The 26,690-nt window shown below is 41.3% G+C and overlaps 1 protein-coding gene across 3 annotated transcripts in view; it reads right to left on the reverse strand.

Moving 5' to 3' along the window:
* FARP1 (FERM, ARH/RhoGEF and pleckstrin domain protein 1) overlaps window positions 1-26,690 on the reverse strand; it is a 202,369-nt gene that overhangs the window by 16,950 nt on the left and 158,729 nt on the right. For 2 of the 3 annotated variants that reach the window (XM_042839169.1, XM_042839167.1), the window contains exons 13-17: window positions 24,987-25,227; window positions 11,300-11,490; window positions 9,477-9,566; window positions 7,425-7,558; window positions 494-575 (exon numbers count right to left, since the gene is read on the reverse strand). In XM_042839169.1, coding sequence (XP_042695103.1) covers window positions 494-575; window positions 7,425-7,558; window positions 9,477-9,566; window positions 11,300-11,490; window positions 24,987-25,227 — 738 coding nt within the window. The remainder of the gene's footprint in view (window positions 1-493; window positions 576-7,424; window positions 7,559-9,476; window positions 9,567-11,299; window positions 11,491-24,986; window positions 25,228-26,690) is intronic. The other variant, XM_042839168.1, reaches the window with a different exon arrangement.

Raw genomic sequence — 26,690 nt, forward strand, 5'->3', positions numbered from 1 at the left:
ACAAGGGGGATTGGTTTTAAATTAAACGAGTGGAGATTTAGGTTAGATGCCAGGGGGAAATTTTACACTCAGAGGGCAGTGAGGCACTGGCAAAGGCTGCCCAGAGCAAGAGCCCCATCCCTGGAGATGCTCAAAGCTGGTTGGATGGGACCCTGATCTAGTGCTTGATTTTGTGGTTGGCAACCCTGCCTTCGTTAGGGGCTTGGAACTAAATGATCTTTGAGGTCCCTTCCAGCCCAAGCCATGCTGTGATTCTGACTGTTCCTAAATTTGGAGAGGGAGTTGAGGAAAAAGGCTGAGAAGTTTAGTCAGCTTGCAATTCTGCAATCCCAGTGCTTCCCAAACACATGATACTTCATCGAAGGAAACATGTATAGCATAAGCTTTGATTACAACTGGCAAAACCTAGCACAGCAGGCAACATCACACAAAAATGAAATGCAGGCTCATCCTAATCCATGTGAAAACTTAATAGTTATGAGATCATTCCTACCTTCATACTCTGAATGTTCTTTAGCATAACATCCCCGATTCTTTGGTGACCTCCTTTAATGTGGGCATTAGAGCGGCCTTCCCTGTCAGCAACAGAAAGAGCACACAGGTTAGTCAAGCAATATAACCATTTGTATAATCACTTAAGGCACAGAAAGGAACCCAGCAGCTCATTTCTTTCTGGCCCTAGCCCTCTGCTCAGCAGCACGTGAGGTGTTTTCCAAACAGGACTCCTGGGGCCAGCAGGCCTGGCAGCAGCATGGCCATCACTTCACAGGATCAGACTTCTAAAGAGAATTGCCAAGGTTTTAAAATATATTAAAATATATTAAATATTTTAAATAAATGCCTCAAGAAAAAGTAAGGCGTCATGACACATGGGCTTATAGCAGGAGGACTCCACTGTTAAGAACACCAAAAACAAGAAGATCCCACTCTGAAAATCTTCCTGCTTTGTGTAAGGGACGACGGGACAGAACACTCTACCCAGCATCTGGGTTTGACTCATGAGCATTACATGCTGGCAGGGAATTAATTTTCAGTATGTCACTTTTGGTATTAGAACTGCAAACCACTCCCTCCCGGCCAGCTGTGCCTGGGTGGGTGCTGCCTCTGGGAGAAGCTCAGCTCCTGAAAAAGACATTTCTGCTCTAAACCCATGCGTGAGACAGGCAGGGATGCCGCACACTGAATGGATCCAAACACATCTTTGAAAGAACACAGGAGGAAAAAGCATGAGCATAAGAACCACACTGTTCCAATTAAGTTAGATTTTCCAAAGGAAACCAGTGGGGGGGGAGTGGGGAGTGGGTAAGAGGAGAACCACTGCATCCTTCCCTTCCCAATTGCTAATACTGCTTCCAAGTTTCCTGCAGGGTGGCTTCTTTTCATGCTGTCCTTAATGTTTTAAATCCAGTGCAGTTCCCACATCTGCACACTGGGAGATTGATCTGCAGGCAGGGCCACTGCAATTCAGCCAAAGCAATGCACTACCATGGGAAAGAGCAGGAATACAAGCAACTTCTCAGTGAATCCAGGAATAACAGGACCTCTTTTTTGTGTTATCGCTGGTGGATATATTGGCTTTCCCCAATTTCTGGTTCTATGTGTACAACGAAGGAACAAAAGGAAAATCAGATGGTAAAACTCTGCATTCCTCAGTATCAACATTAGCCAGAGAGGTCCCACACTCACCAAATCATAGAAGATACTGCTGTTGTTAGGAACATACTATTCACTGGTAAGACAATTAAAAAAAAACCATACAATGTGTATATTTTAAATCTCTACATTATTCCATGAGTATATTCTGACACATATTTTGTTTTGTAAAGATCCTTGGTGGATAACCTCCCTGTGAGCCCTTCTAACCAGGAAATGCAGAGGGCACGGCTTGAGGATTCTGTGTGGTAACATTCCCCACTTCATCCTCTCATAGACAAAGGGACTCAGCTGATAAACAAGGGGTTGCTCCATGTTCATCTAAACAATATCCAGTTTCATCGTCTGTGTTTAATTATGCCCTATTGTGTTAAGTCCCTCAGGCACTCACACGCGTATGTAAACAAGAAAAACACAGTTCCCTACAGGACATTTTATGTTCTTCTGAAACCAAAGGTTATGCTGCGTAGGAAGTTGGGTTGTGTTAGTGGTGACTGTAAGAATCATTTCTAGTTTTACTGAATCACTACGTAAAAATAAACACTGCCATAGACAAAACACTCTTAAATTATCTACAATGCGAAGAACAACAGAGGTATGTATGGGTGTTACAAGATTACTGCTTCTGAACTCTTTGAGGACAGAAGTCTGGTCTATAGAAAATTGCTGTTCTGATCTCAAGGCTGCACATTAGCTGGTTAGAACACTCCTTGCCAATTCCATACCCACCAGCCAACTGCTCAAAGGCTGACTCCAATCCTACCAAAGTCACAGCGAGTGCGTCCTCCGACTTTGTGAACTCAGCTTACATTTAGTGCAGTTATTCCTTGAGCAATCTTTATTTCCTAAAAGCTGGCCCTCTGTCCTCTCTTCAGCTCAGCCAGCACTGACTGCTTGCACAGCATCTCATCACATCAGCCACACGCATGGCGTCAGGAACATTCCCTTCCATTAGCTTTTGCCCGATGCTGCTTTTTTTCTAACAGTATGGGCTTTCATCTTGCTCGGCATCTTGGCAGAGAGACAAAGAGGGAGGCAACAGCCTTTCTCCAGCTACTGGCTAATCATACCAGAGAAGTAACCTGTGCTGAAGGCAGACAAGTAAAACTCTACGAAAATCCAGAAACTTGATGGCTGGGTCAGCAGGACTGAGTTTTCCAATTAATTTTCTAACTTCTCAGTGCACATCACTGAAAAACGAATTAAAGGAAATCCCAGGTCAGCTCATACTACTCTCAGTCCTCCAGGATGGCCAACAGAAGGAATAAAAGTCTGGTGATGGTGGGAAGGCAAAAAAGGAAGCAAAGGCATCTCATCTCATTACAGATTTATTTCCAGATCAACATAACAATTTAAATTGCAGCCCTTTAACTGCAGCAAAAAAAATGTTATGCAGCAAATTACATTTGCAGTGCATGACCTCCTGCTACAGGCTTAGGAACAGCATATCCTCCTGCATGGTAGAGCTCATCTTTAAGCACTTAGATGCTTCAGGTCTTCCAAGAGTACTACTAACTAAAGTTCTATCATTAAGCCATATCTTTAACATTCACCATTAAAGCTGGTTGTTATACTAGCTCAATTGTTGGCACTTGAGCATGTAAGAAGGCAGATAAGGATTGCAGCTTTAGTTATATAAACTGTTTATCAGGCTGTTTTTCCAGACCACATGTACTACCTCCCCAACAAAAACAGGTTAATAAATCAGCATTTAGCTCATCTGTCTGACACCTCCCTGAGTGCTTTTTATTACAGGTTTTCAAACTGTCTCTCAAGAATCCTGATTGAGCCCTTTCCTTTCATATGCTAAGATCTAAGAGCTTCCTTGCAAATTACCAGCCACATATTTCTCAGCCACATCTGCTAGAACCCAGCAGCAGCCTTCCTCAGAAGTGCCTCTGAACAGGAACTCAAATTGCTGGCTTCCCTGTGAGAAGATGAATCTGCCTACATTTCTTGAAAGCATGTTGTTAGGCTTTTTCTTTCCAGCACCGTGAATAAGGCCCCAAACACCAATTCACACTTCCTGCTTCATAGGGCAGACATGGCTATTCTGGCTTGCCCTGGCGTCACTTTCTGCAGAGCCTAACGGTCGACCAAGAGGGAAATTCATGGTTTTCCATTTGCCACATTGTCAGAATTAACAGAAATCAGTTTGGAAACCTTGAATGCAAACACTTGAACGGGTGTGGGAAGAAAAGCTCAACTTTTTGGCAGGAAAATACTGCGTGTGGCCCAAATGACTGGTCCCTTAGACAGCTTACATAAATGAAGGAGTGGAGTCCAAGTGACTGCTCAGAGTCAGCTGGCCAGATGCTAATGGAGTATGTTATGCTGCACTGTCCACACCTCTTCCTCCTCAACATAAAACCTCCAGGCCCCAGACAATAAGAGCCAGCTTTAAGACACTGAGATACTCCTCTCATAAAGAGAAGCAAGAAGGGCTGGGGACTCCTTTGATGGACCATGGTATTGCTGATCTGGTGATGCCCGCAGTAAAAGCACTGGGAATCTGCTCAGCATTTGGCCAGAACGAAACTCTGGCTGCAAAAAATGCAGCAAGTTCCAATTTTCTGCAGTTGGCTATTGGTGTCAGCATCAGTTCACACCTTGTTAAAAATGTCTTCACTGGGATCTTCTGTTCTTAGTATGAAAAATGGGTGAGTTGTATAAAGAAATAAATCAGTCCTGCCAGAATCCATAACTGGATCAAAAGTATACTGGCCCTGTAGATACTCAGTAGCAGATTCAAAAGCTCAGAAGCTATCCAGCAAGCCAGAAATGCTTTTAAGAATATGCATAACTTGAGCTTCTTTGAGCCAAATATTAAAAAATCTATTGATGTTTAAATAAATTGAAAGCACAGAGTTATCTAACAACTATTATGAGCAATCTTCTTTCGGCCTTAGTCCCTTCACAGCCTTTTTACAGAGCACGAGTTTCAATGTGACCCAAGGTATGAGCAGGGACAGCTTTCTGCAGGAACCTCCAACACACAGCAAAGAGGCTTGGAGGACACCTCTGACAAGCAAAACAATGCCCAATCTGCACTGCCTACACACAGCATCCTAGGAGCTCTGATAGCACACCTGAGGAATGGGGGCTTCTGGGAGCTTGATAAAGTCTCTTACACTTTTATCCAAAGATCTTTTATTTCTGATGAATGCAGAGCACGCTCGTGTCTCACCTTCCTTCCCCAATCTCTGGTAAAAGAGCTGATGCAGATAAACCAGATATAAATGAGCTGGCTTGCATCCTGCAGTGGTGTCACAGAGCTCAGTGGCAGTCAGACTCACAAGGATTGCATACCTGCTTTAAGGTTGGTCAGTGCTCTGTGTTGAAACCACTGGCTTAAAATACCCAGGACAAAAGGCACTGGGACGATCACAACAGCATGGGCATCGAGCTAAGTGACCTTGATCACACTGCTGGAGAAACTCCTTACCGTGTTGCTATTTTACACACTGAGAGCTGATTTTTGTCACTCACCATTTAATTAAACAGTAATCTCTACAGGATAAGAGTTTATTGCTTGCGACTTATTTCAGCAACCGTGGCATATAAAAACACCGACACCTCCAAAACAACACCTGCCAGCTAGTCTGCCTCCCCCCACAGTTTCACATATTCAAATCTTCCAGAACTTTAAAAAGCAAACATTTACACAAGGTAAACCCAAGCTGTCAGCTGCCAGCTGGGTCCAGATCAAGAGCAGTAACGTGACTGCTTTTCTGTCACACGAATCAGAGCAGCTGACAGAGAATTCACAGTGGCCCTACACTGATCACAGAAGGATGTGCAATAGCTGATCTGCCAAAGTCAGACTGAGGTGCCCAGCTGGAGCAAAGTTACTTCATCAGAGTATTTTTGAACTGCAAACCAAGTTCACAGCAGATCAGCACTTTGTATCGTAGCAAAGCTATAGTTTTAATATGGCACTAGGAGTCTTAGAGTGAGGTTCGCTGTTCTATGAAACCACAGCCACAGCCAAGGATAAGTCAGAAAACAAAAGGCTAACTCAGCTCTAAAAGAAGTTAACTGAAGAGGGGGAAAATAAAACCACAGAAAATCAAAAAGCCTAAATATTCATTAGGAGTTTCCTCTTCCAGCTGAATTTCCCAGATACTGCATTTTCACTTGAGTGCCCATGTCTGGGGACCTCCAATGGGGCAGCGGAGTTTTGTCCCTAATGTGCACAAACTAGAAAACGTAAGGTCTTATTTGCAGTCTTTGAACCTCTTGTGGAGTTCAAAAGAGACTTGTTTTCTATTTTCTCTATTCTCTAAACCCAAGTGCCTTGGGTTAGGCAGTTATTGCAACATAATTCAATTTTGAAAAGCATCACATCTGAACAGGAGGTTGGCATGCACCTGTATAACACTAGCAACCAGAGGATACAGGGGGAATCTATTTCAACATGTGCCCTAGGAATTAGCACGCATAAAGCTCGCTACATGAGACTGGTCTGGTAGAAAGCAGAATTTGAACTACAGATCTTCCTTTTCTCACCACATGTCCTTCAACCCCATTTCAAGTGCTGTTAATCCTACAATGTGGGTGGAGAAACAATCACAACTTCATTGCATTTGAAAAAACCCTCTTGGTGAACCTGCCATAAGTATTCCTTGCTGAAAAGCAATTAATACCAGCAAGTATCCTGACTCAATTAAAACAGCAGCAGCTGCCCAATGAAGAAAAGGACATGCAGGCAGGGTTGCTGTGCAGTAGGCTTATGTAAAGCATCAACCACAAAGTGATAGCTGAGGATTTCAGCTCTAAGAGGCAATATCACATTCCTTTCCCCAAAAGCACACACTAATTATGGAACTACAAGGTGGGTTTGGAGAGTATCAGTCTGTAGTGTGCTGTGCTCTCACTCAGTGACCTTGTCCATTACAACACAAGAGCTAAACTCAGGCTCTTTAAGATTATGTCTTGCTTTTGCTTTGATTCATTAGTTACACAGACATTAAACTGATTGGCACTCATCTGCTCTGCCTGCAAGGTACACATTCACTGCTTTCACAGTTTTCCATGGTCACTTTTTCTAATTGAGTAGGAAAAGTTGGCTCCTGGGACCTAAGATAACCCACCAGAGATGTCTACACAGAAAATAACAATCCAGTACAGACAGTTCTAATCACAGCAAGGAGAGGGCTTCTGTGTGCCACGTCTGCTCTGATGTTGCTGATTAAATGCATTGAGTTAGAGCACTGCCAGGGAAGAATGACTGAATTCACAACTATTCCACACACACGCCATGTTTTGTTGCTGCTATTCTAAGGATAGATAAATTTTAAGCCCAGTGTAATCTTCTGATAGTCCATTCTTCTCTGTCTGTCGTAGGGTGCACTCTGAGAGTGCCAAGTATGAGGTGCTGTGCAATAGGCTGCTGCTCTCTGAAATTTCTCTCAGCTTAGCCCTAATAAACAGAAACAGGATTTGGTCCTTCACCTCCCCCTCTTTATTGCTTATAAGCCTTGCTTGCAGGAGGGCAGCCATATAGGAACACTGACATTTGCAATAGAAAGCTTCATGCTGTGTTACAATGTCATATGTATGTACCTGACTGAGACATGAGAACAATAGGGTTTGTCAAGTAAACATGAACAAAGCATGACTCAATATATGTAGCCTACTAACAACCAACATTTATAGCTTCACAAATGAATCACAACAATCAAATCACAGACAGTGAGCAAAAAAAAGGGAGTGCAAGAGTGCTACAGCACATGAAATAACACTGCTAAATAACAAAAAAATAATCTTACCACAGAGCAAGTCTCTGCTCAATTTCCTTGAGAAAGCCAGTGTGAAATTTGTGCAAAGGTTCAAAGTTGGAGAATATGAGATTTTTCAGAGTCTCGGGCATGCAGTCCTCTTTACTCACTGCACTCTGAAACCACTACAAACAGAAAAGAAGTACAATTACCAAGGGGGTGGCATGCAGCAGGTATGACCATCACTGTCTGCACAGAACACCTACAGACCTAACCCAGTAGGGAGCTTTCCAGCTGGCATTAGGACCTAATTCCAGCTACCCCGACACTCCCACCTCCTAAACTGGTGGTCAGGCCCTGCATGGGTGAAAAAGAAACTCCCTTCCTCTTTGCCATCACTGATCAAATCTCAAAAATTCTTTTTAAGCCCAAATTGGATTTGCAAATACTGTAGGTACAAGAGAATTTTCTCAAGAGATTACTTGGGAGTGTTCCAGTAAAACCACAAAATACACTCTGCGTTTTACTTTGCTGAGCTCTGTCTGAAATCCCATTGACAGGAGTTAGGACAGTAAACACTAAAGCTCACGGTGCTGCTCACAGAGAACTGTTCTGCAAAGTGAACCAGTAGCACAGCATGTTGCACTTTCAGGGCAAGATGCTGGGAGCATGAAGCAGGAGGGTCAGGCCCAACGCTGTTAAGACTGCAACAGGCTCCTGCTCAGTTTTCATTTTACTCTGGGAGACACATGGGTGATGTAAAACCAGAGGACTATAGGGCTTGCTGGACTGAAGAATTACAGGCCTACCAAGTCTCATGCTTCATGCATGAAACTTGCTCTGTCTTTTCTAATGACACTGGCTGCTCGTTCTCTCCCAATGGCCTCCTGGGCCAGAGACCTGCATGGCACAGCTGATGGGTCTCATTATTGAGCTAAGATCCTTTCTATGGCTCTATTCAAATTTGCCTGCTACAAGGACGAAGGGCTGGGTGGCAGTTTGACCTAAGGCAGAAACTGGCAGGGAGCTATGAAGAGATAAAACTTGCTGCTTCTGCAGCTGCTGAGTGAAATGAAAGATGAAAGCAGCACATCTGTTGTTAAGACTGCAGCAATGATCACTGTCCCACACCGCCTGGCATCTCTGCAAAGCCAGGATCAGTAGGCAAAGAAGCCACAGCTATCCTGCTGGCTCTAACAACCATGCTACTCCAGCTTACATCAGCTGTGTCTAATGTGGTGTCAGATCAACTTCATCTGCCATGTGGTATCCTAGACTAGAAGAGAAACTGGGGAGGTGTCTCTTCCTGGCTCCCCACTGGTAGCAACAGACTCTTCTCTGCAGCATGTCCTCTTCACTGCAACATTTGATGCACCAAGAGCCAATGCACCCTTAATGTACAACCTCACAGACATTCACACACTGGGCAATTAAACATCTGGGAAGTCTGGAACTGACAGAACTACTGAAATACCTTCAGAGGGTTTGGACCCAGCTCCCTCTCACAGATAATTATTGTTAAGGTCATATCTTGCATAAGTTACTCTTGAAAATTAAATAGGACTGCTGTGTGTGCAAAGAAGGCACTTGTCTGAGTGACTTTAATAATCACACACTGATAAGATGCTACAAAACAGTAAGTTACTTAACAGTGAATTCTGCTTAGTGAAAAGTCAGAAACATTCCAATAGGTGCTCTACCATACCTGATGTTAAATGGAAGGCATTTAAGCCAGAAGGAAATATTAGTACGACCCCCTAGAGAGCAACTTCACTTTTAATAAAAATCATTGTAATTACTAAAAATGCCTGCAGGTTTTCAGCCACAAAGCACGAGAGCAAGAAAGAATAACTGAACTGTGTTCCAAGCTCCTCAACCTGAAAGAGTTTCATAGTGTATGTTACTAACCACAGGGCAAACCTTCACTTTCTGCTTTTTGTGTTACTTCCTCCCTAGAGTTGCACTCCTGTGCACTGCAGAGAATACCTACAGCGCAGCACATAAAAGTAGTGTGGAACAGTTATGATGTTTAATGGAGCGGGTGAAATACTACTGCTGACTGCAGCTTCACATGTTCCATCAGTAATGCTAAAGTAAACATACCGACGTGATGACTTCAAGGTCCTTCAGGTACGTTCGTTCCGTGGTTGCTACCTCTTTAGCAATGAAGTAAGCCTTCTCAGTTGGGAATCTCTGCAAATTGCAAACACATTAGGTTTTCATCTGCTTTTATGGAGCTGCTTTCTGTAGAAAAAAAACCTGCAGACAACAATCACCAAGAGAGTTACAAACTAGTGACCCTTGCTTGTGGTTGCTGTGACTCATGCTTGACTTTTCATAAGCCCTGAAGCCCTGGAAACAATTCTGCATGCCAACACAAGAGAGCAAACATCTATGGATTCTTCAGAGATTTCTTTCTCCCATGAGGTTTTCAAAGCTGATGTTCTTTTTGGCTTATTGCACACCTGTAGGGCAGGACATGCTCTGGAGTTCCCAAAAAAATCCTCTGCAGGTTAGACAACCACTTGAACCACATCTGACAAATGCTGCAAAAAATTACTGCCTGATTATTACAGGTTTCACTGTCAGAGTAAGAATCTAGAGCAAAATACTCAATAAAAAAATCAAATCCAGATGATTTTCTCAGTGCAGCTGGACAATTTAGCAGTGGGAGAGAGGAAGGATTTTCTATAAATTTCGAATTTCAGAAAAAAAAACAACCCAACTCTAATTTTTCTGTGTTATCCAAAGAGGCAAAAGTGGTTTTGCCTTCTCAGTTCTTGCTCTGTACTGCTCAGGAAGCTAAAAGGAAGATCCATAAATCTTTTGCTCTGTGCTTCCTCCCTGAAGATCAGCACCTGAAAGGGATGTGAGGCAAGACCATGCGGGCATCTCCCAGTCAGAGTATAATGCCATGGGAACCATCATCAGCTGGTATAAACTAGAACAGTCTGCTGCTGTACCTTGGGCTGGCAGGGAGAACTGTGAGTCTATTAATAGATTCTTGGCTTTTCTTCTCAGATTTCTCTCTCATATCTTCCATACACATGCCGCCACTTTCACCAAAGCCAGCTGAGTTCCTACCTTTTTCCTCCTGAGATGCTTCCAGCTCAGGAAAAAAAAAGCAGGCAACAGATGCACAAGCATAGCCTGCCTCTTCCTGCAGCACAGGAGGGATGAGCTGGCAGACACTGAGAATACCCCGGCTCAGACAGAATCACTTCTGTCACTGAAGACAGTTTTGGATGTGATGCTCCCTTATGGTTTTGCTGCAGTGATGGGGCTGAGCCAAACACTTCCAGCTGAGCACTGCAGGCTGGAGTTCAAAGAGAGTATTTTCCACTCCTGAATGGTGCCAGTGTTGCTCCCTGAAGGGATACACCGGGTTGTATGCTTCCACACAGGCTCTACACTGCCCCATTTCTGTCTGTTACCTGGAAATTCTCCCTCCAATACCACACTAATCTAACTGTTCCAACTGTTTTGTTACACCAAACTACTAAACTCCTCTCCCTAAAAACAAGCCAGATTTATAAGGGACCCTATCAAAAAATCCTCAGAATGAGCAGTCACCCAAAGGATTGGCCCAGATCTATCCCACCTTATGGGCACGAAGCGTTTCTTCTTTCTGCTGCTTAAAGAGGAGCTAACTCCCTAACTCCCACGCCTCTGTTCAGGAGGATGAATCCAGGCGTCTGAACTCACAGTTGCAGCTCCTCTGTGGTTCCCACTCTAAACTGGACGCTCAGCCTCAAAAGCACAGGGAGCTCTTGGATATATCATGACTGAGGGCAGCAGACACCAAGTGGCCCAACTCAAATTAATTATGTGGATCTATGATGAGAAAGCTGCAAGGGGCGTAGATATTAGCAGCTTTGACAACAGCAGACAGAGAAGAGGGCCAAAGCCCAATGCCTTTGCCTTACCTTTTTTTTGACCTCTTCCTCTTCCTCAGTCCTGATGCATGATGGGTCATTCAGCAAAGGGCTTATCAAGGGAGATGACTGCTTGGCATCAGGGCTCAAGTTTGGAGATAATGACATGTTTGCCACTGATGGTCCTCCTTGGGAATTGATGGAAAGCTCTGACAGATGAGGGCTGCCAGTCAGAGAACCTGCTAAAAAAATGGTACAACAGAAACCAGTTAGGACACGCTCACTCTATAAAGTACAAAAAAATTACTACCTTAAGTTGCAGCACGTGCAATTACACTACAATACACAGCCACCAGGGTCCTCAAACTTGTCCAAATGGACCTGAAGTCAGAGAAACTGAATCCACTTGCATTAACACAGGGTCTAGTGTTCCCTTATATGAATAAACTGGCTTAAATTAGTGTCTGTGTAAGGAAGGGACCAGGGCATACATGACTGAGCTGCAAGGTTTACAGTGACACATCACATTAATACCAAATTTTTCACCGCTGTCATCTATTCTATTAGAGAGAATGAATAAAACAATAAGGAAATCACCCCAGGAGCGCCATTCTTTCTAGCAAACTAAAAAGACTCAAATCAGTACTCCATAGGGAGCTACAGGATACAAGTTTATCTAGTGGAAGTCTAGAGAAAAAGAAACAAAGACTTTCTACAGTAGTATTTCTGCTAAGTAACACCACGTATATCTAACACGAAGGGAGAAAACGACTACTTCCCCAATTGCTACACACAAGTATGTATATTATACCTTGTAGGTCTTTCCATGCTCCTCTGATTGTTTGGGATGGAAATGCTAGCATTATATTTACATAAGAAAAGCAATATTTTTAATGCACACAGCATGACAACTTTTGATTAGCACACGTATAAAATCTCATTCAATTCTGGATTTAAAATAGTAAAGAATTAGACAGTTAATTACACTTTCATGGATTTATATATGCTACATTAAGTATTAATGAAATGAGTATTTTGTCTTTTGGGAAGCAGTTGGACTGCCCACTGCACAAAGGAGTTTGCCAAAAATGCCCACTGTTCTCCCAGTCATCCCCTCCTCCAAACCTCTGAAAATCTAAACCTGTTTTAGAAGATGGATCTTTCCTGTGGAGGAACACTTACAATCTGAACAGTTTTGGCATCATACCTTAAATTCCAACCAAAAAAAAAACCAATCTGTGACAAGCTCTTGATTACCACAGCTAACAGACTGTCTAGGATTAAGGGTAAAATATACATTGCTATTTACACTTAAGGACAAATACATTACACTGTCATGGGATGGGTTTTTACCCCCTCTAAGATTATGATAGGTAAATGTTTCTGCTAGTACAACACAGGTGAGACACTCCAGTGAACAGAGGCACCAATAAATATAATTAGGCCAGTAGTAAAACCTATTTATTTTCTGAAAGAACTTAGATTTATTGCTAGAACATGAATGTTTTCCAGTTCCAAAGCAGTTCATGTTTATATATCATTCCTTTGAAAAGAGAAAGAAAAACACAATACAGTCATCAGTTTACGTAATCATGACAGTTATGTAGCCTATTATAAATCAAAGTCAAAGCAGTTATTTGTTTGATATGAAATAAAGTTCTGTATTATTACAGCTAGCAAGAAAGATTTTATCAACAGTTTCACACTAAATCAGTGTTCAGTGAAATCTGAGAAAATGCCACAGCTTGTTACACAAATGTCAATTTTATTGACTCTAGCACACAACTGTATACAGTGCTTTCAAAAGAAATGGAATTCATGAATGAGAAAGAGTGAAACAGATTAATAGCAAGGTTGTAAGGTTAAGAGTGCTACACTCTACATTACAAAAGACATAAGAAAAGTGATATCACCTCAAACGTGGAAACAAGGAAATTCTGGCACTATGCCTGTCATATGACAGCATAATAAATGATTTGCACCTCTGTGAGAAGTTCACAGGCATTATATTCTAGAAGTTAAATAGCACCTATCTGTGATAGATAGATATAGATAAATCAACATATCTATCTACCGATTTGTAACTCTACATCTAACGTCAGGTGTACTGCAATTTTTATCAGTACAAGTAGAGAATTTAAAACTATAAAATATCAGACGTACAATGAATTAAAAAGACTTCCTAATCCACACTTGGAAGACACAACTTCAGAAAAGTATTATAAAAATATCATGAAAAACTGCACCTGGTGGCTCACAGTATCGCGTGTAACCTCACTGATTACAGACTTGCACACCAATACATCACTGCCACTCGAAGAGCTATTTTGCAGCAAGGTAAAATGCTACATTCTCTTCTTTTTTTTGGTATGAAAGTGGATGCAAGCCAAGTTCAAAACCAGCACCTACAAGGAAGAAACTAGACCCCATCAGCCAATATGCCAAACAACTGAAAACTAAAGCTAGGTGTAAGAAGGTGACTATGTTGACAAAGGGCCTCAAAATGTTGTTATTTTAGCACATTCTGGGGCATAATTACAACCAACGTGGCCATAAAGATGAACACATCACATGACGTTCTGGTGAAAAGTGGGAAAACAACTTGCTGTGTTGTGAGAATTTCAATAAATCACAAAGAAATGAAAATTGAAGGTCTTCTCCCCACCATCACCAATCAGGACATGTGTCATGCTGATGGGTCAAGGCAGCACTGCATAGTGATTTTCTCTTCTCTATGGAGACGAGGAACAAATAATCTACATTAACCAAATGGTCTTCTTCTCCTTGTTTCATCTGACCTCCTGCCACAGAAGAGTATATCCAGTATATCCATACATGCTCTACTCAGCAACTACATTCTGCAGAATACAAACAGAAGTAAAGGGAAGACCAATCTTACTTACAAGGTATTGAAATTCCTCCCATTTTACCCACAAGAGTTCCTTGATTGACAGCAAATTATTAGCATGTCAGCTGTCAGATAAGAAATGGGACCACTCAGCACCTTAGAGGCCTGAAAGGTCTGCAGCTGGTAACATGGAATCCTCTTTGCTCTTACTTCAAGTCATTTTTATTTAGATTGAGCCTTCAACTTGGGGCCATCTGTTAAATATAATGGAGCTAGCTCTATATACACACAAACCAAAAGACAGATACAAAAGGATGTTTATCTCCAGATGGCTGGAGAACATACTAAAAGGATATCCTTGGTGAAGTTGACAGGAATTAAGCAAGTGCTTAAATACTTTTCCTGGATTTAAGAACTTTGTTTTAAGACCCAGGAGGAGAGGCGCAGCCTGGCTGGCTGCAATTCATCCTACCAGCAGTATTTGCTTTGCCTAAGCTCCCATCATGCACAGATATTAAGCCAAAGGTACTGGTGTGCAGTTTGGCACCCAAGGAGAACTGGGCTAGCTGAGCTATGCTGCTTTAAAATATATCCAGTACCAGGGGAAAAAAATGTTCATTATCACTGCTTTTCAGCTGATGAAGAAAGTCCCTCCCACACGTCAATTCAAACAGTAGGTGTGCTAAACTGTGTGCTGCCTCTATGCTGGCAATATAGACAACATAAAAAGACCGAAAATCTCAAGTTAGAGGCTTTAGCCTAACAAGGGAAGGCTCATCTCTTTCTGAGGAAGATGGAGCCCAATATACCCTTCTTCCTTTATTCCCCTTTTCCTGAAAGTGATGAGTAACCCAATTTATGCCATTTAGCATTCTGCATCTACTTCAAGTGGAATAATTCCCATCTCTACAAACTCTGCTTCAGCAGCAACGAAAATTACAGGAGTGTGAAGATGTTTTTGTTTGTGTTCTCTGTGCAGCACCACCAAGTGAAAAGTATTCAATTATGGAAGTATCAGCCATAACTGAAAATGACTGAAATTCTGCTGGAAAGTTTTCTGTACAGTTACAGCCCCATTCAAATTCAATTGTAAGGGTTATACACTTCTCAAGGTTTATCGGGTCATTAGAAATGTAGATGTGTTAAAGAGTTAAAATAGTGCCTTTCTCAATACCTGGCATGTTGCTGGATACCTGTTAGACTTATTCCATAGCTACTTAAATTGGGAGATGTGACATCCAAATCCTAACTACTCAGCTTTAAGGGCAGATGAGTTTCTTCTACACTTCAATCTGGTAAATGAAACCTGCTGCCCCTCTGCCCTTGCATTACTGAATGTATTAGTTACAGAAGCTCCTCAATAAGAAAGCATCTGACAAATCTGCTGCTACTTTAGCCACAGTTGAGGCTAGCTTAACTTTCCATTGTCACAGTGGCTGCTTACCTCTAGCTTCTACCTTAAAGTTGGTCAGAGAAAGACACGTAATTCAAAATGACATGGGGGGCAGAGAGTGCCAGAAGAATGGGCAAGAGTTTTCCCATGTGTTTTGTTTTGCTGATGACTGGAGTACCTTAGATTGGAGAAGAGTTTAAGAAGCGTGTCCACTGTTCTCTCCCCAGCTCCCTGGGGGACCAGTACTTCAGTCTGTCCTTCTCTTCTCCGTTAAACAAAATAAGCAGGAGTGCTGGATACAGTTTGTTAGAATTAAAGATTTTGAAAAGTAGTTACACATCCATCAGAAATCCATGTAAACATCCCTCATGTAAACTGAGCAGGAATGGAAAGAAAAAGATCTCTCAGGAAGAGATGCGATGTCACACAAAACCAATAACCCTGCCTGGCATAAAGGGAACATGGCAAGGTGAAGGGTTTGCTGACTTCACACCTTCAAAACTGCCATGTGCCCATAGCAGGAGTGGCAGTGAGAGGTTTGGGAGAATTATGTGCCTCCTCAATGAACCAATTTCCTCAGACACAGGACAAAGCATCAGCCAGCAAATGGACAGAACAATTAAATCAGGGATAGTTTTACAGCAAAATACCAGTCAGAATGAGTAAAAGCCTTCAATACAGGTAAAACTTTAAAAAAAAAAGAAAAAAGAAAATTAATTCCATGCATACACAGTTAAATGGCTTGACATGCTTATATTCTCATTAAGCTTGGTGTTGTTTTAGTAGCCAGCAACCTCCCCAGTTGGTAAAGGTCCATGCTTTACTGGTGTACTGCAGTATTAGACAGTGGTGAGTGTGAAATCAGACAGTAGCTGCTGGAGGCCTACATCAGGGTATGCTCAGATCTTAAGAACAAGGAGTGAATGCTGCAGCCTGGGAAGAACTGTGTCAGTGGCACCAGTCCTCTGTCTGGCCTTGATTCTCCCAGATAGAAATAAGAGTGAAGAATAGAAGGATCCCCTGCTGTACGCAGGGTTACGGTTAGTTTGTTTTTCTTTGTCTGTAAATTAACACGATCTGGTGCTACAATCAAACTGAAAATATCATGATACATTCAGCCCCCATGTAAGCTTAAGCCACAGATACTGTCCATTTCAACAAGGCATCTCCCCATGACTTGCAGTGATCCTGCTTACAAGCTATGGCAGATGAAGTCAACCATCACTAGGTGCAGCCTTCATTAAGAAATGAAAGGCAGTACAATCGTGCTCAATGGAGCTGTAATGCTCTGGAATACAGACGTTCTTCCCCCCCCCACCTCTGCTCTTCTGCATCTCAACGTGAAACTCACAGCCTGGGGGTGGAGGGGTTGTTTTCTCCAGTTCTGAGATGAGGAGTGCTCTATGAGACAAGATCACTGTAATAAGAGGAATTAGGTACTCCCAGTACAAATAGGTATTTCAGCAGTAAAAGGACATTGAGACAGTGCTCCAAACAATGCAAGGAACAGAAGATACACCATGCTTTGAGGATAAAGACAGAACATTGAAAAGGCTTTTTCTCCCAGAGAGGTACATGCTGACAAAACAGTGCATACAATGAAACAAAAAATGTTTCTCTTTAAACGGTATTAAACAAATGACAAAAATGAGAATGAAGTCCCCAGCATTTTCAATTTTAAAAATTAATTTTGACAATTGAGACTTACTTTTTAAAAAAAGCTATGCATGTGCACACAGAAATCAGGAAAGGGCCAAATAGGTGAAACACAGCCAAGCTTACAAACTTCTGTTAGTGGATTCAGGTGAGTTTCTTAGCAGGAAAGGGGAATAATAAGGAATTTAGCTAATCAAAGGTTTGAAGTGCCTCACAGAAAAGCAACAGGCATGAGCACTAACACTCACTGAGCTAAACACAGACCTACCTCTGATCTTGCTGTAAAAATCAAAGGCAAACCATTTTCTTCTCAAGACAAGATTTGCAGCGTCTTAAAGAAAGCATCTAATCTAATTTTAACAAGCTGAAAAGCTCTCGAATTAGAAAACATTCATTTTCCTCCAGTTTTCTTTGTTCAGCCACTGACAGCTATATCATTACTGGACTTAAGAGTTAATTTCTATGAGTAAAGCTTTTAGATTTTTATGGTTCTCAGGGGCCAAAACTTTACCAAGAAATCATAAATTAAATTATACCTTAAAACGAATAATTCTAGAGCAAACTAAGTATTTACTTTCATGTCATGCAAATTTAAGATCTTTACTTCCTTCATTGTTATAATATCATTATTTACACTCACGCTTGTGGAAAACATGCCTGTGAATACACAGCTCAGCCAGGCACACAAGCTTCCCAAATTTCATAGCATTTAAAAGAAAGTGCTCACTGCTTTTTATAACAAACAACAGAAAACAAGCATCTTGCTTACTCTATGTGCTCTGTATGCATGTATACTCTATGAGTACATATGTGTGTCTATAACCACAGAAGCAGAACAGAATACAAAATACTCTAAAGAAGTGCAATATGCCATCCAATCTAGGCTTTTTATTCACATTGAGCCTTTGATTTTTAAGCAAAGTTCTTTTAAGTATTTTTAAATATCACTGGCAGCTCAACAGCCCAGCTGTAGGGAATGACACAGAAGACAGTTTTGTTCAGGATCTGCACGCAGCACATGAGCTGCTTCCCTTAGAAGTAATAACATACGTGTCCTTGTCTAGGCATAATTCAGCAAGCAGAGAAATTACTGAAATGGAGTAAGAAAGATTCTGCTCACTTTTATTTCTTGGAACTTGTATTCCTTTTTTTTCTAGAACCTAACAGCACTAGCAGAAATCTTCCCTGATGTAGCTTGACTGAAGCCAGCCAGGTGCCATTCCCATTTACGAGAAGTTACACATCAGCCTAACCTTTGGGACCCCCTGATGGGAACATTCTGCATCAGGCACTATCAATCAGAAGAGCTCTAACCAAACCATCATCATCAAGTAGGAGACAGCCACAATCTGCTGGGTTTCTGACAAAAGGAGTGTTCTCCTAACCACTTGTCTTTGACAGCAGCTAACAAAGAAAGGTGTGTATATACTGTTCAAAAGAAATTCAGTTTTCTTTCATATACATAGGGTCTTTCTAATTTGGTATGGAGAAAAGGACTGTATATCGAGAGCAAAGAAATATGCTAAAATACACAGAAGCGCCTGAAGAAACTACATCACTCTGAGAGATACACGTTATTGAAAGACTGAAAAGAACTTTGGCTTCCCTCACTCTACGCATGCCTGAACACAGATCCTCCTTCCCTCGTGCTCACTGCCCTTTCCAGCTGGATCTCTGGCATCCACGTTTACCCCACAAAGGTAAGTAACACCCAACTGCAACTACTTCACATGCATGTGGAAGTTGAGAAAAACTTGCATCATTAGTTTAGTCATCACAAGTTAAATTGGTGCAATTAAAATATCATTCTAAAGTCACCTCTGACAGCAGCCTAGTGCCTCATTATGACAAATGAGGCCAGTTAAACAAACATGGTGTGTGACATGATTTAGGGCCAGACATCTTTCTTGTGCTGAAGAATCGCTCCAGAAATAGCCATGCTTCAAGATAATTGCATATAAATCATATTGAGGAGATCTGAATCACTGGTTTTCAATATTCAAAATCAGTTTCATCAGTTGAACTGACACAATTCCTGCTCTCTGAGTACCCTGAGAAATCACTGGGACCTTAAAGTCACGAATACCAAGGAGCATGCTATGCCAAAGGGGACCGTAAATAAATAAGGCTAGATTTTAAGTGTAAGTAAAATATTTCCTATTCTTCTCCTTCCCTTTGTCTTCTTACGCCTGAAATCCTCAAGAAGTTGTCTATGGAGACTCTTCAAGTGTGTACGTTTACTATGGGACAGAAGAAGACCATCTGAAACATCTCTGCTTTTAAATGAAATAGAGAAGCTGTAAATGGGTTTTAGATCTGTCTATCCCATTTTCCATTCGACTTTTTCCAGTCTCCACCAAGTAATTGCATATCCAGATAAGTGGGCCACACAGGAGCTTCTGGCATGAAAGGTACTCCTTAGAATGAATACCACTGCTTCTACTAATAAAAGCTGTTTCACAAACATCTGTGCAAACTGAACCCAGCAACACCAATATTCAGGGAGGAAAAAAATGGGTTCTGAAACAGTCTAGGCTAATGAGATGAGCCCCATTTAGGGAACTAATTCACAAAACATTGTTTTTTCACCCTTCACTGGGTTCTGATGATTATGTTCAGCATTGCTGCTGCTGCTTGAGAAAATTCTACCTAATTTTGCCTTCCCCTTACTCTTAAACTGGTAGATTGATTCGATTTTTCAAATTACTAGCATGCAACTCTTTCACTGTGATAACTCATCTACTTCAACTGATCTCAACTCCATATAACTCATGAAATATATATTCAGACATAACAAAAACAATTTTCAGTTACATAGCATTTTTCATATGTGGAAAATTCTCTTACAGTATTTATTTGGTATAATTGATATTTAGCATGCACTACAATGGCTAATGGGCTGTACATGTTAGGCTATGAGTGATGTGAGACAATGACAGCAGCAGGCATTGATCATCTTCAGAGAATGCAGCCTTCTCTCCATGCACAAGGAATATTCTTGCTGGGGCATGTAGACTTAACCCCAAAACAATGCAAAGTGTTCTACACAGATAACAATTATTCAAAGCTCTACCCTGCGTAAATCCTGTCTCCTCCATCAATTTGCCGCTACTAAATTTTCCTAAATCTAGAAATTTATTTCCAAATTTTGTATCCCAGATCACGGAGGTAAACCAGATTCCAGGAAAGGCTGACAGGAGAAGAAACTCCAGAAGAACCCAAAAGGACACAGTACATTTGAGCTGCTGGTGGAATGGAGAAAACTTAAAGATGTCTGACATGACTTTTCTCATTCACTGTAGCAAATTGCTAAATGTGGTCAAGTACTTAGAATAGCAAAGAAAGAATAGGGTTGCATATATTAATTTCTGTCTACATCTGCACATTATTTTGTGAGAAAGCTCTACGCTGCTTTTGCAACTATGTTCATCCATGTTCATCCAAACTTGTGGACAGAGTTGGCTCAGCAGTCTGGACAGCCCAACTACAGGCTTCTTCCATGCTCTTTGGAAGAACAGGAGAAGGATGGTACAGCACAACTCATTCAGACAAGAAGTAGTTGCTAGATCTTGCTGTGATTCATTTGCAACTGTTTGAGGATATCTGGACACTCTCAGAGTACTGAATTACGAAGTTAACTGTTGCGAACAAAAAATATGGAAATGTGAATCAACAGTGCCAGTCAGCTGCATTCTGAAATCTACTGTAATTGGTGAGAGAATTACATCTTTTGCTTGGCCAACAAATACCTTCCAAACAGTTGAGACACAGGTGCACTTAGACCACTGCCATTGATTAGGGTATAAAGATTAATCAATCCCTGCGAGGATTAACTTGAACTGACAGGCTCCTCTTCTGATTTGTATTTTGTGACCTAGCACAAGAATTTCCCCATGTCATCGCCAGTCTTGCCCCAAAGGTTTCTGTTCTCACCTCTAAGGTCTCTTATTTGTTCCACAGAAACAAACTCCCAGATGCATTCTGAAGGACCTGATCCTATATGGAAATAGTAGTGTAAAATTGCTCTCTTGCTTACCATTCTTGGCAAGCACCAAGAGGTCAACCACATCTCTGGTGGAAGTATTTGGCCTACAGATTGTTTTCAATTAAATGCTTGTCTACCAATATTAAACTGAGCTTCAGCAATATAAGAATGCTGCAAAATGCTTAATCCTAAACTAAATGATTTCCTATGTAATTTACAAACTTTATTCCTTCAAAATGGAGAAATTCCACATGTCAAAATGAACCGCAAACATCTAAAATTGAAAAAATGCCAGATGAGAGAAAAAAAGTTGTTAAAAAATCCTTATATTTTATCTTTTGAGAACAGTACTCAAAAGGAAAAAATAAAAAGCTGTTGAGATATTTTATCAGCAACTAAGCTAACTCCAGCTAGTAGCAGCTCTGCTCTTGTATATATCCATTACCTCTGTAGACATGTTAGAGAAGAAAAATAGGCCAGAAAACAGTATTTGAAAGGATGCAAAATAGTAAACATCACTTAGAAAATTTGATATTCACTCAAATCCAAACATTATGAAATCTATTCACTTTTCAGTGAAGTGACAGAAACAAGATTGCAAATCCTTTCAGTGGAAACCCATTACTTGAGCTTTACTTTTACTAGCTAACAAAGCAATTAATGGATATGTCCAGACTGCTATTACTCTACATATGTAGTATAATACAACTCCTGGTTCTTCTGCTGTACAGGCACAAAAAAAAAAAAAACAACAGGAGACTCATGCATGTACTCCCCATGCTCATACCATCTGTTAACATAAGCTTCAACTATCTACAATCTCTTCTTAAATATTGCAAAGTTCAAGGCAATTATTTAGCACTATTCTAAATCCACAACACAAATCACCTTCTTTCAGAATAATATACAAGCAAGCTTTCTCCTAATAGGCAATCTCCCTGCTTCTAGAGTCATGCCTTTAACTACAGGAAGAAAGGACCGTGGCCAAAACATCACGGTCTGAAGAGATGCTTTAAAATCATTCCAGTTTAAAAAATGAATTATCTAATCTTTAAAAACAAGCACTTTAAAGTAGATGAGCAGATTAAAACTCATATTTACACAGACATATTTTACTGCAACAATGTAAAGCACATCTAAGCAAACTAATGCATCCTTTTAAATATCACTCACTCAGATTAAACTCTTAAAATGTGCATAGACCAAGGCATTAGAAAAATTAAAAAGACTTCATATTTTATTACATTTGTAAAAATGATCTCAAAAATTGTCTACATTTCAAGTCCTGTAGCTTGTTCATCAGTGGGTGGATTCACCATCCATGTACACATGTACTGCATGAAGCAGATCACAGCAAGTGATCTCCAGTACAGTAAGTGCTGTTCATCACTTAACATTCTCAACTTTAATTCCCTTTCCTCCCATACCCCAAAAAGAAAATATAAAAAAATCAGTGAAAGTTAAAAGTAAGGCTAGTGTTAAAGAGCACATCTTGTCTCCCAGCTCTAATAACTGCTTGATACTTTCCATATTGGAGACCTTTCCTCTGATTTTCTTTGTCATCTTGGAGAAACTAGAAACACATTTTATTAGGATACAGCCTAATTCTCAATACTTATAGCTTGTGAAAAGAAGTTTACAAGTAATTAGTCTGCCTTTCTGCATGTGTGTCAGAATCTTGCTACTCTATACACACTACTGAAAACAATCAGCCTGAGTCACAGTTAGTCCCACCATTCTCTGTGTCAGGGAATGAAAAATTTATGAGGTGGCAAAACTAAAAAGAATAGCCTATGACAGACTAATTGGATCCTGTACAGATGAAGATTTTTCATGATCAAAGAGGAAAAAAAAGAAATAATAAAAAACCCCCAACAGCCACCATCTTTGAACCTCCCACCAAAAATCACCCACAACAGAACTTTGATGTCTCTGAATAATACCACTGAAAGAATAAGGGGAAAAATACAAACCTACTCTCTTGCAATTAATCTTTCTACCACACTGATAATGAATAGAAAGGATTGCCTTGCAAATAATACTTACACCACTTGTAACTAGAGCCAATTCAATCTATGTTTTTTTCATTCACTTGAGTTTTATCTTTCATCTTGCTCTCTATCCTGCTTAAAGAAGAGTTTGGAGTTTCAAAATCTCCATCAACAAATCAACCTGTTGAATTCACTAAATAAGAAGCCAATAGAAGTCATTGTTCCTCAGCTCATCAGTTAAGATTATAAAATGGGTTATGAAGATGAGCAGACTAAACACATTCTTACTATGAAAAGATTTGCCAGCATTTTTCAAGATTTCAGCAAGCCTTGGTCTTGAGTATCAAGCTGCCTGTATTTGGCTGTAAGTTTATTTTTTTTCCCCTAACTCTATTGAGGCACTCTTAAGTAGCTCTCCTTAAACAAGAGAGAAAAATAATTGCATTAGATATCCAAAAGAGTACAACCTACCTATGTGACAACATTTCTGTTTGTTTTGCAAAAATAAGTAGTCAAGTGTCAAAGAAGCTACAACATATACCTAAAACATGACTTCGTACAAAGAACAGATGAGCGTATAGAGTTTTACAAAGGTACCTAAATCAGTAATAATTTTCCTCCCCTCTTGCCCTTCAGAGCAGATAAATTACTGTTAAGATGAATTGAAACTTAGCCTTCTTATTGTATTTTCAGCACCTCCTTCATCTGGCTGGTCAGTACAAGGACAATATGTAAAATAGCCCAAGCTCTGAGTTTAATACCAGCCACTCCTCACAAGCCCCAGAAGATGCCATCACTCTAATGAGCAATTGCTGTATCCACTGTTCTCAAACGCCCTGCTTCCTAGCAGCTGAAGACCTGCACACCATCTTCATCACTAAGGCCCACAGACACATCCTCTTCTACCTCCTCATCAAGCTGAAGGCTTCCAAAGGAGTACTTATTTCTTGGCATAGGAGAGGAACTCAGCACAACAGGATTTCCAAACACCAGAGGGTGAGTGAAGGGGTTAATGATTTCTGAGTCAGAATCACTAGATTCTGTCCCACTGCTGGTGGAGCCTTCCATCACCTGGATCGCAGCCATATGATCCATCATGCCACTGGCATGCAGTGACTGTATGACCGGGCTCTGCTTTGATTGCCCCCCAGCTGGCATACCATTGGCCATCATCTTGCCTTCTGGAGAAGACATCTTGGCCATCCCACCCCCTTTGCAATGTCTCTCAGATCTATACTCCTGCCCTGGGGTTGAAGATATCTGGCTCAAGATAAAAGGGTCTGTAGCTGATTTATTGCAGAGATTTAGGATTTTTCGTGCATGAGGCCGCTGAGAACCTGGAGAATATCTGCCATAGCCATGGCAGCTGCTGGCATAGCTGTCTTCCTCTGCAGTCCTAGTCCTGCTGTCATGCCCGTTTTCTGAGATATAACCCTGAGAGCCAGTTCTACTCAGGCTCATGCTGGGGCTTGATCCTTTGCTACTGGGAGGCAAAGGAGTGGCCAGTGGACTACGGCTCCCTGGCCCTCTAAACATTTCATCAACCAGTGAGCTGTGCCTTGGCACCCTGGGGCTTCCCACAGCGTAGAAGGAGAGATTAGCTGGGTTATCATCAAGGTACTCTTCAGAGAGATACTGGGAAGATTTTATAGAAGCGGAGGAATCCCTGTATCTACTTCTATTAAGATTTTCATCTCTACAGTGAATATAGGCACCACTGGTCAAATCACCCTCATGATTGTCATTTGTTTGGGAATATGACCGGGTTATTTGTTCTCTGAGGAGATCATACTCGCTATCTACATCACTGCAGTCAATGAAAGGAATGGAGGTGCTGCTGCCATGAGCAGCCCTGGATGCTGGACCTGTGCTTGGTTGCTGTGACTGAGGTCTGTTCTGCTGCATCCTGTCTGTAGCAGCCTCCTCTTCCTCCTCCACTGCTGACACCACTGCTCCATCCACCTTTCTGCCTTCTTTTGGGCTCTTCTTTAATGAAGGGCTCTTGTGCTGTCCAGTGTCTTCCACTGACGCTTTCAATTCCTTTCCTTGCTGGCAGCTCTGCACTGCTGCAGCATCATTGTCATCTCCATAGGCAAAGCTGGAGCTCTGGAAAGACAAAGGAGGAAAAGGAAGGGGTAGGCAAAGGGGGAGAGAGGGTTGAGGGGGAAGGGAGTCAGGGGGAAAAGGCTAGGTGTAATTATGCACTACAATTCTACAATACATCCTTCAGTAACATAGGATCTCTTGAAAGTAGAGGAGGTAACCGAAGCTTCAAAATGAATTAGAAGGAAAAAAAAAAAAAAAAAGAAAAAAGAGTTCTCTGATTCTGAAGAACAGATGATGGGGGAAAACACGTAAGCTAAACAAAGAAAGAAAAGGAAGACAGAACATGGTAATATGTAAAAAGGAGCAATCCAGATATTTCCATGTTCTAAGATAGCCATCAACACTGAGAACATCAAACTGTTTATACTACTCTGAAGCTGGAGGGATAAAAAGATAAGCATGTAAAGACAAATTCTGCATGGCCTACTTCTAATCTCTAAAAAAGCCCAAAAGGTCATACATGGGTTTTTGAAGACAATGCGTTCAACCCCTGGAGCCTATCTGCCTCTAGTTTGGGGACTGGCTTTTCTGCAAACAAATATGCCAGCAGTAGCTATGCACCATTTACCTGAGCTTGTCTTTGCAATATTAAAATGCTAAAAGACACTTGAAATAGGCTGCATGTATAGCAGAATTATCCAAATTCCCCAGATTTGCAGGAATGAAAGAGCTTGTGAATATCAAAAGGAAGCAATGTGAAAGTTTGGGTAACATTCTTGAATATATTAACCTAGTAGTTAGCACCTGCTGTTTAAGCTCTACCACATATGAGGTTATTTGATAAAACACAGATGAGAACAAAGAAAGCGTAAGGAGGGGATAATAACCCCAACAACCTTCTCAGAGAAATAGAGCTCCTCTGCAGACTGTCCTGGGAGAATCATCAGCATGTGGCTGGGTCTCTCTGGGATGCCAAAATGTAGAGTATGTGCACATTGGTTGCATGAGTAGGTCAATACGTAAATACCAGAAATCATCAAACTGGATTAGTCTTTGAGTAGGGTAAGTGAGCTGGGAACCAAATATGGGAGCAGCCATAAATCTGGGCCAAGCACTGGAAAAATAGAGAGGACATGGCTACTGGAGAGGTGCAATCCAGGTACTGGAGAGAAAAGAGGGCCTAAGGACTGTGTGCTCGTAATGTCATAAGTCTAGGAGCAGCTAGCTACTGGACAAGCACATTTGCATGTTCATTTCTTTGCGAGGTAGCTGGGAACCAGGCTTCAGCTACGGGGCAGACTGCATGTCTAAGATGAGTTACTGAGAAAGACTGTGTGTGCGTTTACACATGTACTGATCTGAGCAGTGGCAACTGGAGAAGGGCTGTTAGCCTTGGAGCTTATATGTCCAAGTAACATGAACAGAAGAAATTTAAGGATCCATTAACAGATAGATTTCATCTTTAAGAGCAGTAACTGAAGGGATTCCATACTGTATACATGTATAAATATTTTTTCACTAAC

The sequence above is a fragment of the Centrocercus urophasianus genome, unplaced genomic scaffold (assembly GCF_019232065.1).
Source record: "Centrocercus urophasianus isolate 14NV4802_14NV808 unplaced genomic scaffold, USGS_Curo_1.0 seq_9, whole genome shotgun sequence".
Taxonomy (NCBI): Eukaryota; Metazoa; Chordata; class Aves; order Galliformes; family Phasianidae; genus Centrocercus; species Centrocercus urophasianus.